This window comes from Capra hircus, chromosome 5, assembly GCF_001704415.2.
Source record: "Capra hircus breed San Clemente chromosome 5, ASM170441v1, whole genome shotgun sequence".
Classification (NCBI taxonomy): Eukaryota; Metazoa; Chordata; class Mammalia; order Artiodactyla; family Bovidae; genus Capra; species Capra hircus.
Genome location: NC_030812.1, coordinates 85,021,281 through 85,036,432, shown reverse-complemented (window position 1 = coordinate 85,036,432; position 15,152 = coordinate 85,021,281). Strand labels below are relative to the sequence as shown.

Here is a 15,152-nt window from a genome sequence, read left to right as displayed (position 1 = left end):
CAAGGGCACAGAATAATATGAAAAGGGATTGCGACCACCAACATCTTTTGACACCTTGCATAATTTTTTTTTCTGACAGAATTTATTTAATTGAGACAATTAACAGTCTCAGATTAGAAGTCTCACTCATGCTTATTCATAGCTTAATTCAGATTGGTCAATTTTTAAAGTTTTAAATCCTCCATTAGCCAACTCAGAGAGCATTAGAATTTAGAGATAATCTCTCAGGTGAAAAATGTTCAAAAGGAAAAAAATATATATATCGAAGAAAAATACCATATTCTGGTCTTGAACTGATCACAGGAATAATACATTTGGGGCAAATATGTGCACACAAAAATGTTTATTGTAGCGTTGTCTAAAACTGTGAAGTACTGTAGACAGACTTAAATGTTAATTGCTTAGGAACATAAAATATAGTTTATTCAGTTTAATGAAACATGATGCAGAATAATTTAAGTCTGAAAGTATGGAAGAAAGATGGCCATGATTTTCTGTTATATTTATAAGTAGAATACAGCAGAAACATTTATCCTCCCATATATTATATATCATATAGTACATATCACACATGAGGTGTATGTGTATATATATATATATATATATGTTACATAGTATATATTATAATACACAGATATGCTCACTCCTGCATATAAATACATATTTATGCATGAGTATATATGCATTAGTTTATATAGTATATGTGTATATAGTTCTGGAAAAACAGGTACCAAACTTAACAGTGATCACCTCTGCAGACTGGGGTTATAGACAGGAAGGTATCAGTGTAGGCAGATAACTTTTAGTTACTGTATGGAAGAAAGATGGCCATGATTTTTTTTGGTTATATTTGCACAGGCAAGTAACTTTTAGCTTCTGTTTAATATACTTCTACATTATTTGATATTTGTACAGACAGCAAATGCTATCTTTAATAAATCTGAAAAAGTGTGAAGGGTTGTTATGAGGAGACTATATTAATAGGATCAAGAAAAGTTTAAATATGTTCTATGAACATAAAGCAAAAAAAAAAATTATTAGTGAAATAGTACTGTTTAAAATGTGTAATTCTTCCAGCTTCCACCCTGTGCACTGGCTGGAGTTGGGTCACAGAAGCTGGAGAAGATACCTAAGGCCATGAAATGGGAACCACAGATTGTGGAAAGCCATACGATAAAGAAGAGAACAAGGAAGGACCTGATACCATGGAGCTACCACATCAACAAGGCTTGAATTGTTACATGAGTAAAAAATATTGTTTTTCCACATTTAAGCTAGTATTGTTTCTGCTTGTTATAGCATGAAGTGAAGTGAAGTGAAGTTGTGCAGTCGTGTCCGACTCTTTGTGACCTCGTGGACTGTAGCCCACCAGGCTCCTCCCCATCCATGGAATTCTCCAGGCAAGAATACTGGAGTGGGTTGCCATTTCCTTCTCCAGGGGATCTTCCCAACCCAGGGATCGAACCCGGGTCTCCTGCATTGCAGGCAGACGCTTTAACCTCTGAGCTACCAGGGAAGCCCTGCTATAGTATAGTTAAACCTAATACAGGATCTGATTCTCATGATGTTCCAGGAGCATGACTTGTTCAGTTCTCATGGAAAACAGATCTCTATCATAGAGTTACAAAAAAGATACTATCTTACCGTGTTTTATTAAATACTTTTTTTGCTTCTATATTTTCCCGTCAACATTATGATTAAAGTTTGCCTTCTAGTGGAGCTTTCTATAGTGAAAGAGCACATTTACTGGGCAACAGAGTTGTCCAGTATTGTTAACAGTTACGTCTATTCAGATAATATATTGCTCCTCTGGGCTTACACTTATACTGGGCTTATACAGTTTGATGACCTTAGTGTGAGCTTACTACTAAGATGAGATTCCATGTTTGCTGCGGCAACTATAATACAAACCTGGAATTCTGAGGGCTAGGATACAAATTCATAAGGTAATACATTTTGAGGCCTCTTGGCTGAAACACAGTGTCACTAGCCAATCTGAACTACTATGGTACCAGGAACGAGAATCATGTCAAAAAGAAAACACTGAGCTGAATCAGTTCATATTTTAACTGAAGGCATTCTTAATATTCTTAACTGTTAAAAAGCAAACAAGATGGATTAAAAGATTATAGTTTTAGTCTAATGAAATCTGAAGAATTTATCAAAGAAAGGGCTATTGCGTTCTTTTGTTTGTTTGTTTGCTGGTATGTGTGTGTTTTGGTGGTGGCAGTATGTGTGGTTGGAGAAGGCGATGGCACCCCACTCCAGTACTCTTGCCTGGAAATCCCATGGACAGAGGAGCCTGGTAGGCTGCGGTTCATGGGGTCGCTAAGAGTTGGACATGACTGAGCGACTTCACTTTCATTTTTCACTTTCATGCATTGGAGAAGGAAATGGCAACCCACTCTACTGTTCTTGCCTGGAGAATCCCAGGGATGAGGAAGCCTGATGGGCTGCCGTCTATGGAGTCACACAGAGTCAGACACGACTGAAGCGAATTAGCAGTAGCAGCAGCTTGTGTGTCGTGGGGGGCGGTGGGGAGACTGGACCAAATACTGGTTATTAATATAGCACAGTTAGTACTTCACAGAGATATACTGCTTAGCATTAATATGCCTCTCTGTATGTAAACAATAAGGCATGAAATAAACTATCATTTCTATACTAAGTTATGACACTGTCACTATATATATATATATAGTAAAGAAAAGATATATATATCTTTTCTCAGTGATGAATATTGTAAACTCCATTATTTGGCAAAAAGGAAAACAACTATTTTACTGACCTAGAAACATCTAATTCATGGGAACTGGAAGGTGGCTGTCACCACGTAATTTCTGTACTCAGCTCTTTTTACTTTTTAATCATTTCACATTTTAATGCCACCAATCTAACATGAGAACTTAATTGATTGACTCTTTAGTTACAAAACTCTTCTTTACAAAAATAAATATTTACAAAGCTTTAAACTGAGTTATGTTTGCCCACTGTCATTGATTTCTAAGATTTGGGGAGGGGAGGCAAGGGAAGAAGAAGAGCTGGTCACAATAATTCTAACACACACAGAAGCCTGAAGATATGATTACATCTTCTCTCTGCTTATTTACAAAGAATGTATAGTATGTGATCCTGACAACACATGTTTCCTATTTTGTCAGTTCAGTAAAAGCATACCATGTCAATGGTTTTTAGCTTGTGATTTGGTGATTGTTTCAGCGCTGACTGTCAATGACCTATATGTCAGCTGATACAGTTGACACAGTTAAATCAGAAATTAGCATGCAGTCTCCTAAAATGCCAGACACATGGACCCTCTGCACCAGAGAGATATAATGAAACCCACATGATACCCCCATTAAACAATGAAACATGTGACATTAACTAAAAACAGGAACACATCAGCAAATGTGCCTGAGGAAGTTTATGGTATTTAACTCCTAAACATTAATTTTATCATGGAATATGACGAACTAATTAACTGAGAGTTTCCTTTTTTATTGGAAGCGGAAATACTGTTCAGAAAACTGATGAAGAGTAAATACAGCATATTTTAAGTTTATTAAGCTTGACTCATTGACTTCCATTTATTTAAGCTAATCTCAGAAGGCAATTAAATATTTCAATCAGTAACTTTATACAGCTATTTTATTTAGCACATTTCTGAAAAATTAATCAATGTGTTAAAATGCAGAATGAATATGTGAATATATTTCTAGTTTCAAACAACCAAAACAATGACTAAATACATTTTTTAAAAATCACATGATCTTTTCCAACCTGAGCTCTAATAGGTGAGTGGAAAATGATAAAAAGTTTAAAACTTGGTGATTATAATTAAAACAGGGTTAAGATTGAGTCCTATGAGATGAATGTTTCTATCAGCACTATAATATTTTTTCTCTAAACAATAATACTTTCCTAGTCAGAGGAAACATCATTCAGGTGTGGCAGAATGAATTTGATCCTATATAGGTGGAACATGAAATGTCATTAACTGCTGGATGTGGGTCTATAATATTATTTTGGTGGGGGGAGACAGTTTTTGCTGGTATTATGCTCAGTATTTAGCATTTTTAAGTAACCTAATGAGATAGACACAATGGGAGGCACTCTTGCATATATAATCTTATTCAATCTCCATAAGAATTCAGTAAAATAGGTGTTATTAATCCATTTTAATTTAATTAATTTGATTAATCCATTTTAGGTCAGGAAATTTAAGCTCAATAACTTGCACAAGGCCAATCAAAGTAGCATGAGGCAGCGAATCAACTGTTTATTTGTATGACACTACACATAACCCTATAAGTGCAAAGTAAGTTTTGTTACAACATTCTATTCTGTGGTTGTCATGTGATAGGTCAACAAGAATAACTATCAAGTTAAAAAGTTATAATGTTTAAAATGAATATGTAACAGGCCATAAGTTCCTAAATGTCTTAGATTCAGGCATCATCCATGGCTCAATAATTCTTTCATGGCACCCTTAGGACAAAAGAAATGTCCAACTGCTCCATTTTATTAAGTAACAAATTCCAAACAACTCATGCCTTTTATGTAGTGTTTTAGAGATGCCTCTGTATTTTCCTTGAAATTTTAAAACATCCTCTGTGCCCTGTGAATTAGCTACAGCACCCTGGTACTTTAGCACCCAGTTTGGGCACTACGGCCCATCTATGGGGAAGATACAATATCTGCGGCTACAGGACATTCATTTTGACACTTTGGGCCAAAACTATCAAGCCAACCTTTTTACAACTGTTTATTTCCTAATACACACACACACACACACACACACACACACACGCACACGCACACACATGTGTTTGTGTGGCTATTCTTATGAATTTTGCCTTCCTTATGTGGAAATTTCCTTAAGTGGAAATTTTAAATTTCCACATAAAATATCTTCCTGTCCAAAATTTCTAAAGCATCTAATAGAATTACATGGCTAGAAGTTTTACAGTGAAATAGAAAGGAGAGAGGCAGAGGACTATAGTCATTAGTAAAAAGAGAACTTCTTCCTTTAATTTCTGCCTATCAGATATATGCTCTGAAGGAATAGTGCTTAACCTGAGTGTGAGACAGGGTATGAGGAAGCTGTGTGTTACAAAAAAGAGAACTCAAAGTTTGGGTCAGAGAAATTGGTATTGACCAAACTTACGGCCTTCAACCACCTTATCTCAAGTGTCTTTCTTAAGTCTAAAGTGTTGAGCTAAAACCAACATACATCTTCAAAGTCATTTTAAATTTTCATAGATTTTTTTCTATGGTGAGCCAGGACAAAAGTTTTCCTGCCAACATAAAACAGTTCTATGGGTATAAAAGGTATGTACATTTTATTTCAAAAATATCTACTGGATACAAGCTTTGCAGTTCTCAGGTTCAAGTCTTTGACTGAGAGCTCAGAAGAGACTCAGAAGACAGCTCAGCTTCAGAATGGACTGGTTGGATCTCCTTGCAGATATCTAGAGAGCTTTCCAGCAGAAGCAAATGGACTGTGTCCGTGGAGTCTTCAACCGTCCAAAGTGTACTCGAACCAACTCATTTGTAGATTACATTTATTTTAAAATTCAGAATTTGAACCTTTGTTATTTAGTCTTTCAAATTTATTTCCAAGGGCTTTAATGATTGCTTTCTACTTAAAATGAGCTAATATCCACAAATATAATTTAAAATTGGGATCTTAAATTATACAATATAAAATCTGGGGTGTGTTTACATACAACAACTGAATTGACAATTTTCATAAAACTTATTAGTTAAAAATAAAGATCATTTATTTTTTCCTGAATGAAATAGTGTCTGAATTGAGTTGACTGATTAAAGTAGTGTTTTTACACAACTGTGTTCCAGTTATTGCATATATTCAGCTCAGTTCAGTTCAGTCGCTCAGTCATGTCAAACTCTTTGCGACCCCATGAATGGCAGCATGCCAGGCCTCCCTGTCCATCACCAACTACCTGAGTTCACTCAGACACACGTCCATCGAGTCAGTGATGTCACCCAGCCATCTCATCCTCTGTCGTCCCCTTCTCCTCCTGCCCCCAATCCCTCCCAGCATCAGAGTTTTTTCCAATGTGTCAACTCTTCACATGAGGTGGCCAAAGTACTGGAGTTTCAGCTTTAGCATCATTTCTTCCAAAGAAATCCCATGGCTGATCTCCTTCAGAATGGACTGGTTGGATCTCCTTGCAGTCCAAGGGACTCTCAAGGGTCTTCTCTAACACCACAGTTCAAACGCATCAATTCTTTGGCGCTCAGCCTTCTTCACAGTCCAACTCTCACATCCATACATAACCACAAGAAAAACCATAGCCTTGACTAGACGGACCTTAGTCGGCAAAGTAATGTCTCTGCTTTTGAATATGATATCTAAATTGGTCATAACTTCTCTCCCAAAGAGTAAGCGTCTTTTAATTTCATGGCTGCAATCACCATCTGCAGTGATTTGGAGCCTAGAGAAATAAAGTCTGATACTGTTTCCACTGTTTCCTCATCTATTTCCCATGAAGTGATGGGACCGGATGCCATGATCTTCGTTTTCTGAATGTTGAGCTTAAAGCCAACTTCTTCACTCTCCTCTTTCACTTTCATCAAGAGGCTCTTTAGCTCCTCTTCACTTTCTGCCATAAGGGTGGTGTCATCTGCATATCTGAGGTTATTGATATTTCTCCCAGCAATCTTGATTCCAGCTTGTGTTTCTTCCAGCCCAGCGTTTCTCATGATGTACTCTGCATATAAGTTAAACAAGCAGGGTGACAATATACAGCCTTGATGTACTCCTTTTCCTATTTGGAACCAGTCTGTTGTTCCATATCCAGTTCTAACTGTTGCTTCCTGACCTGCATACAGATTTCTCAAGAGGCTAGGTTAGCTGGTCTGGTATTCCCATCTCTCTTAGAACTTTCCACAGTTTACTGTGATCCACACAGTCAAAGGCTTGGCATAGTCAATAAAGCAGAAATAGATGTTTTTCTGGAACTCTCTTGCTTTTTCCATGATCCAGTGGATGTTGGCAATTTGATCTCTGGTTCTTCTGCCTTTTCTAAAACCGGCTTGAACATCAGGGAGTTCACGGTTCACGTATTGCTGACGCTTGGCTTGGAGAATTTTGAGCATGACTTTACTAGCATGTGAGATGAGTGCAATTGTGCGGTGGTTTGAGCATTCTTTGGCATTGCCTTTCTTTGGAATTGGAATGAAAACTGACCTTTTCCAGTCCTGTGGCCACTGGTGAGTTTTCCAAATTTGCTGGCATACTGAGTACAGCACTTTCACAGCATCATCTTTCAGGATTTGAAACAGCTCAACTGGAATTCCATCACCTCTACGAGCTTTGTTCGAAATGATGCTTTCTAAGGCCCATTTGACTTCACATTCCAGGATGTCTGGCTCTAGATGAATGATCACACCATCATGATCATCTGGGTCGTGAAGATCTTTTTTGTACAGTTCTTCTGTGTATTCTTGCTACCTCTTCTTAATATATTCTGCTTTTATTAGGTCCAGACCATTTCTGTCCTTTACCGAGCCCATCTTTGCATGAAATATTACCCTGGCATCTCTAATTTTCTTGAAGAGATCTCTAGTCTTTCCCATTCTGTTGTTTTCCTCTGTTTCTTTGCATTGATCGCTGAAGAAGGCTTTCTTATCTCTTCTTGCTATTCTTTGGAACTCTGCATTCAGATGCTTATATCTTTCCTTTTCTCCTTTACTTTTCACCTCTCTTCTTTTCACAGCTATTTGCAAGGCCTCCCCAGACAGCCATTTTGCTTTTTTGCATTTCTTTTCCATGGGGATAGTCTTGATCCCTGTCTCCTGTACAATGTCATGAACCTCATTCCATAGTTCATCAGGCACTCTATCAGATCTAGGCCCTTAAATCTATTTCTCACTTCCACTGTATAATCATAAGGGATTTGATTTAGGTCATACCTGAATGGTCTAGTGGTTTTCCCTACTTTCTTCAATTTAATCTGAATTTGGCAATAAGGAGTTCATGATCTGAGCCATAGTCAGCTCCTGATCTTGTTTTTCTTGACTGTATAGAGCTTCTCCATCTTTGGCTGCAAAGAATATAATCAATCTGATTTTGGTGTTGACCATCAGATGATGTCCATGTGTAGAGTCTTCTCTTGTGTTGTTGGAAGAGGGTGTTTGCTATGAACAGTGCATTTTCTTGGAAAAACTGTTATTAGTCTTTGCCCTGCTTCATTTCGCATTCCAAGGCCAGAACTGCCTGTTGCTCCAGGTGTTTCTTGCATATATTAAATATGCTCAATTTAATAATATACCATTATTTTACCTTAGAAGTCTGGAAGCATTTTTGCATTTTAAGAAATTAGTAAGGAAAACAATAACTAGATAGAGATACATGGAGAAGTGTGGGTTCATGATAGATTTTTACTAAGAGCAAATGCCAAAACAGAACTAAAATTCTGGTGATATATTAACATTTGCAAACTGATCTACATATTCATAGATAAGAGTAGACTACAAAATTCAATAAAACTTCTTTTCTATCTAGCCACTTTGCTCTGAAGTCTCTGGCTGTGTTATTTATTTGTATGCGGTTTCTGAATGCAGAGTTCCAAAGAATAGCAAGAAGAGATAAGAAAGCCTTCTTCAGCGATCAATGCAAAGAAACAGAAGAAAACAACAGAATGGGAAAGACTAGAGATCTCTTCAAGAAAATTAGAGATACCAAGGGAACATTTCATGCAAAGATGGGCTCGATAAAGGATAGAAATGGTCTGGACCTAACAGAAGCAGAAGATATTAAGAAGAGGTAGCAAGAATACACAGAAGAATTGTACAAAAAAGATCTTCACGACCCAGATAATCATGATGATGTGATCCCTAATCTAGAGGCAGACATCCTGGAATGTGAAGTCAAATGGGCCTTAGAAAGCATCATTATGAACAAAGCTCGTGGAGGTGATGGAATTCCAGTTGAGCTGTTGCAAATCCTGAAAGATGATGCTCTGAAAGTGCTGTACTCAGTATGCCAGCAAATTTGGAAAACTCACCAGTGGCCACAGGACTGGAAAAGGTCAGTTTTCATTCCAATTCCAAAGAAAGGCAATGCCAAAGAATGCTCAAACCACCGCACAATTGCGCTCATCTCACATGCTAGTAAAGTCATGCTCAAAATTCTCCAAGCCAAGCGTCAGCAATACGTGAACTGTGAACTCCCTGATGTTCAAGCCGGTTTTAGAAAAGGCAGAAGAACCAGAGATCAAATTGCCAACATCCACTGGATCATGGAAAAAGCAAGAGAGTTCCAGAAAAACATCTATTTCTGCTTTATTGACTTGGACTGTGTGGATCACAATAAACTGTGGAAAATTCTGAAACAGATGGGCATACCAGACCACCTAACCTGCCTCTTGAGAAATCTGTATGCAGATCAGGAAGCAACAGTTAGAACTGGACATGGAACAACAGACTGGTTTCAGATAGGAAAAGGAGTGCATCAAGGCTGTATATTGTCACCCTGCTTGTTTAACTTATATGCAGAGTACATCATGAGAAACTCTGGACTGGAAGAAACACAAGCTGGAATCAAGATTGCTGGGAGAAATATCAATAACCTCAGATATGCAGATGACATCACCCTTATGGCAGAAAGTGAAGAGGAGCTAAAGAGCCTCTTGATGAAAGTGAAAGAGGAGAGTGAAAAAGTTGGCTTAAAGCTCAACATTCAGAAAACAAAGATCATGGCATCTGGTCCCATCACTTCATGGGAAATAGATGTGGAAACAGTAGAAACAGTGTCAGACTTCATTTTTTTGGGCTCCAAAATCACTGCAGATGGTGACTGCAGCCATGAAATTAAAGGACGCTTACTCCTTGGAAGAAAAGTTATGACCAACCTAGACAGCATATTCGAAAGCAGAGACATTACTTTGCCGACTAAGGTCCACCTAGTCAAGGCTATGGTTTTTCCTGTGATCATGTATGGATGTGAGAGTTGGACTGTGAAGAAGGCTGAGCGCCAAAGAATTGATGCGTTTGAACTGTGGTGTTGGAGAAGACCCTTGAGAGTCCCTTGGACTGCAAGGAGATCCAACCTGTCCATTCTGAAGGAGATCAACCCTGGGATTTCTTTGGAAGGAATGATGCTAAAGCTGAAGTTCAGTACTTTGGCCACCTCATGCGAAGAGTTGACTCATTGGAAAAGACTCTGATGCTGGGAGGGATTGGGGGCAGGAGGAGAAGGGGACGACAGAGGATGAGATGGCTGGATGGCATCACTGACTTGATGGACGTGAGTCTGAGTGAATTCCGGGAGATGGTGATGGACAGGGAGGCCTGGCGTGCTGCGAGGTTCATGGGGTCGCAAAGAGTCGGACACGACTGAGCAACTGAACTGAACTGAAGTGAAGTAATGATACGTTTTCTAGTAGTTAATAGAAATCCCAGCAAGCATATTTTGTAGGTGTCCATTCCACATGACATTTCTACAATTATATTTATTATAGGCAAAATACCTTTATTTTCAATGAAAAACTTCTTTTTTGGAAAATAGAAGATACTAACTCAATGTATGATGATTAGGTTACCCAACTTGTGCTTTATTTTTTCCCCATTGATATTATTTTAACTTTCTTGGGTAGTTTCAGAGATTTTAATTTTATTTATCAAGATACATCACGTTTAAATAGAAAAATGTATCATCAATACCTTCTTGAATGGATTGATGAAAAGCCTTTGAGTATATTAACAATAGTTCATTTTTCTTATTTACTTGGGACTCAAATCAAGATGGATTAGTCAGTGTCACTTTCACTGAAAACTATGTACTATTACTCAAAACAAATGAGAGCCAGAGATGTCACAAATAACAGAGAATTTGAGGGTGGGGGATAAAACAGGAAGTCCCACTGAAGAGGGATGATGGAGAGATTTGCTTCTTCCCCTATCTCAATTCCTCTCCTGATACATGATTATGGAGGAAATATTCTGGACTATTTATCGCTTCCACCTAGCTCCTCAACTCAAACTGACTCAGAGCATGAGAGTGTCAAGAAGGGTGGCACTTTATTTTGCTACTGGCTTCATCTTAGATTCAGTTTGGCATGAATGTAGTTTCAAGCTTGCCAGCAGCTGTACAGATTTTATCCTACTTTATTTCCAAACATTCTAAAGATGTGGTATCATTTATAACTTTAAGCACTGAAGTTATAAATATCAAATGGTTGATGCCTGGAGAATCCCATGGACAGAGGAGCCTGGTGGGCTACAGTCCACAGGGTCGCAGAGTTGGACACGACTGAGCGACTTCACTTCCACTTTCACTTTAGGAAGGGATGTATTTCTCCATGCCACATTACACTGAACAAGTTTACTATGCCAACTCATCAAATGGGAGTGAGGGAGAGGTGTTCTTGACCTTTTCCTGGTCCATAGTTATACTACTGTTCACACTCAATGAGGTATTCTCTTCAGAAAGTATCTGAAAATGGGACTTATTTTTACAGTTGCTTAAAACATCTCTTTTTGGAAAACAGAACTGGTCTGTATGTATGTACTGCAGGTGCAATCTGAGGCAATCTGATTTTTAAAAGCATTTTTTCTTTCTCTTTAGTAACCAAAGCTACAAAAATACACGCTGGCAACATGCATTTAATGTGAACAGTAATCCCTTGAGTATATGGAAACAAAATATATTTTATAATTAAAAACTCAGAAATTAATGTAGTGATAGAATTTAAAATTTTCTTCTTGAAATTTAAGTTATTTTTAGAATTTAAATATTTAGAATATAAACGTAGTCCTTAGTTAAAAAAAAGAAGCTGCTATTTCTGGATGAATCAGTCTACAAAGACACAATTATGAGACAAACATATTAAATGAATAAATTAAAGATCCAGAGTGAGAACACCATCTTAAAACACAGAAACCAAAGAGAAAGATATTCAAAAGCCATGTTAAAAATTGTAAAGAACAAAGTGTCTTACAAGTCTGAATTCTGAAACTCCTCAGTTCAGTTCATTTTTGCCTAGACTCCATAGTTGCATCTACTCATATTTACGGCTCTGTATATTTAAAAAATTACATCCCATTTCTTCAATATTGTATAAAGGAAGGTATAAAAACTAGAAATGAATGTTAAATATGAAATTTCAAGACATCATTTAGCAGGAAGTATATCGATTTCTAGTAATTTTTAACAGAATTTCTCAAATGCAGTAAGTGTTGCAGCATAGCAGGATGTTAATGGGACAATTTATTAACATATAAATGAAACAAAATCTACTGGAACTTACAAAATATTCTATATAAATATATAAAGTGATAATATTTTGCTAATTGTTTTCAATGGTATTCTACTTTGATCTATGAAAATACTTCAGTATACTTGCTTTCTCTGTATGTTTTGAGCATGATAATGATGTTCTGGAAGATACTTAGCTTAGCAGCCTAGTCCCTCTTTGGAATTTGTTACTATTTTTACTACAGATTATAGTTTTCATTTTGAGTATCTGAGTTTTGGAAAATAAAGTATTAGACTGTTTCCAAAACAGTGTAGAATTCTGATTTTGGTTAAAAAAAAAAGGTCATAAAAACACAGGCGACTAAAGTTAATAAGCAATATAAACAGTCATCTCAATATAGACTATCAATGTAAAAATGCCTTTTTTTTGTTTGTAATGAATGCTCATTAATTCATTCAACAAATAGTTGAACATTGTACTAAACCTTTAGATATAACAATAAATGAAACAAAAGGAGCACTGGCCCTCAGTTTACAATTGAAGTGGAAGAAAATATACAGTATCCAAAGGAACCTGGAGAAAGGGATCTAACTAGCTCAGGCCAGCCTTCCCTGGTCTGAGTTGGAAGAGGTTCACGACACCAAGGAGAGTGAACACAGACAATTCAAGTCACAAGTTAAGAAAGAGTACGGTTTGGTCTAAGAGCTAAAAGAATACCAGTGAGAAGCTAGGCTGTAAATATAGGGAGGAGATGGATAATAGAAGGCCGGCTAATTCACATCAGGAAACTTGGGTTTATCTCAAAGCACAATGGAAACCTTCTGCTGCTGCTGCTAACTTGCCTCAGTTGTGTCCGACTCTGTGCGACCCCACAGACGAGGCCCACCAGGCTCCCCTGTCCCTGGGATTCTTCAGGCAAGAACACCGGAGTGGGTTGCCATTTCCTTCTCCATTGCATGAAAGTGAAAAGTGAAAGTGAAGTCTCTCAGTCATTTCCGACTCTTAGCGACCCCATGGACTGCAGCCTACCAGGTTCCCCCATCCATGGGATTTTCCAGGCAAGAGTACTGGAGTGGGTTGCCATTGCCTTCCCCACAATGGAAATCTATTAAAATGCATATTCCTGTCTTCTCTTTGTGACCCCATGGACTGAAGCCTGCCAGGCTCCTCTGCCCATGGAATTTTCCAGGCAAGAATACTGGAGTGGGTTGTCATTCCCTTTTACGGGGGATCTTCCCTACCCAGGGATCACATATAGGTCTTCCGCACTGCAGCTACTAGGGAAGCCAGGGATATTCCTATTTTACCTATGTAAAAATAAATTGAACCTGAAAATCATACTCATATTTTAGGAATACACTGGAAATAGAAGTTATGAAACCAAATTATAAAAAAAGGAAATATTGGCTTCAGAAACACAGAAATATCCTAGACACTTAAATATCAACATAAATCCTTTTCTTCATTTTCCATGTATTTCCCCTTTAAAATAAAAATGCTATACGGGTGATCTCATTTCTTGGTGTGGCAGGAATATTAAATTGCCTAAAGCCATGCCCTCCACCCACTCCCAAATGAAAAATCAACGGTACTTACTACATCCAGCCTTATAGCTGAAGCCTGGAGGAAGGAGGAATCCTTGCTGGGCAGCTGCAGCCAGTGTCCGTTGATCAGGAGGGAATACGGGAATCATTAATGGCGGCAGTTGACCTTGAACCTGCTGAACGTATTAGAGCGAATCAAAGAGAAGAAGTCTTGATATTCTATACTTCCCAACCCTCCTAATTTTATGATAAAAGGAAAAAAAATATTCAGTTCAATATACTGGCATACAAGTTTGCTAGAACACTGGACGTGAGACTGCCTTGGGACTGCTTTAGACAGCAGATTCAGAATACTAAATACTATAACTGGAAGGTGATATCAAGTTCACTTTCTAACCTGATGAATAATTTCCCTACATATATCCTTGACAGTGGTGAAGTATCTATTGATGCTTCACACTACAAGTCTTTTCCTACTGCATGAATATAATGATTTTAAAAGTACCGGTTAGGTTGAACTAAAATCTCTTTTGATAAATCCCATCTGTTGGGACTAATTCTACCTTCTAAAACAAAATTAACTAAACTGTACAATTTTATAAGTTCTTCACTACTTGAAGATAATTCTCATGTTCATGTGTAATATTGAGTTTTTAAACGTTTGAATAAAGATCTGGAAGAAAGCTTAGAGAGTATTAAGGCGTTCTCTATTCTTTACAGAAGAGGTGTGTGTGTCTGTGTTTGTGTGTGTGTGTGTGTGTGAGTGTGCGCGCACACATGTTCACGCGCACACGTATGCTCCATTGCGTCTCACTCTTTGCAAGCCCGTGGACTGTAGTCTACCAGGCTCTTCTCTACATGGAATACTGGAATGGGTTGCCATTCCCTTCTCCAAGGATCTTTCTGACCCAGGGATCAAATTTGTGTCTCTTGGACCTCTATCATTGGCAGAAGGATTCTTTGCCACTGCGCCTCTTGGGAAGCTTCTAATAGAAGAGGCAACTAGGGCCAAAAGAGAACTGATTTGCCATGGCCATTGAATGGGGTGGGGGAGTGTCAAAACTATGTCTAGGATCTGGTTCCTTGGTTCCTTTTCTGTCCTAGACTTACTTTGTCATCTATCTCCTTTCAGGAAACTGAACAATTCCTCAAACCATATGGCTTCCCTGATGGCTCAGCTGGTAAAGAATCCACCTGTAATGAGGGAGACCAGAGTTTGATTCCTGGATTGGGAAGATCCCCTGGAAAGGGGAATGGCTAACCACTCTAGTATTCTGGCCTGGAGTCGGGCTCAATCAAGAACAGAAATGATATGGATCAAACAGAAGCAGAAGATATTAAGAGGAGGTAGCAAGAATACACAGAAGAACTGTACAAAAAA

General features: G+C 38.0%; 1 protein-coding gene and 1 non-coding gene across 5 annotated transcripts in view; both read right to left on the bottom strand.

Annotated features, from left to right (window-relative positions):
- The window catches only part of SOX5 (SRY-box 5), a 1,143,898-nt gene that overhangs the window by 150,746 nt on the left and 978,000 nt on the right, over positions 1 to 15,152 (bottom strand). For all 4 annotated transcript variants that reach the window (XM_018048397.1, XM_005680750.3, XM_018048396.1 and 1 more), the window contains one exon: positions 13,824 to 13,944. In XM_018048397.1, coding sequence (XP_017903886.1) covers positions 13,824 to 13,944 — 121 coding nt within the window. The remainder of the gene's footprint in view (positions 1 to 13,823; positions 13,945 to 15,152) is intronic.
- TRNAC-GCA lies at positions 1,445 to 1,516 on the bottom strand. Its single transcript has one exon. It is a non-coding gene; the product is annotated as a tRNA-Cys (tRNA).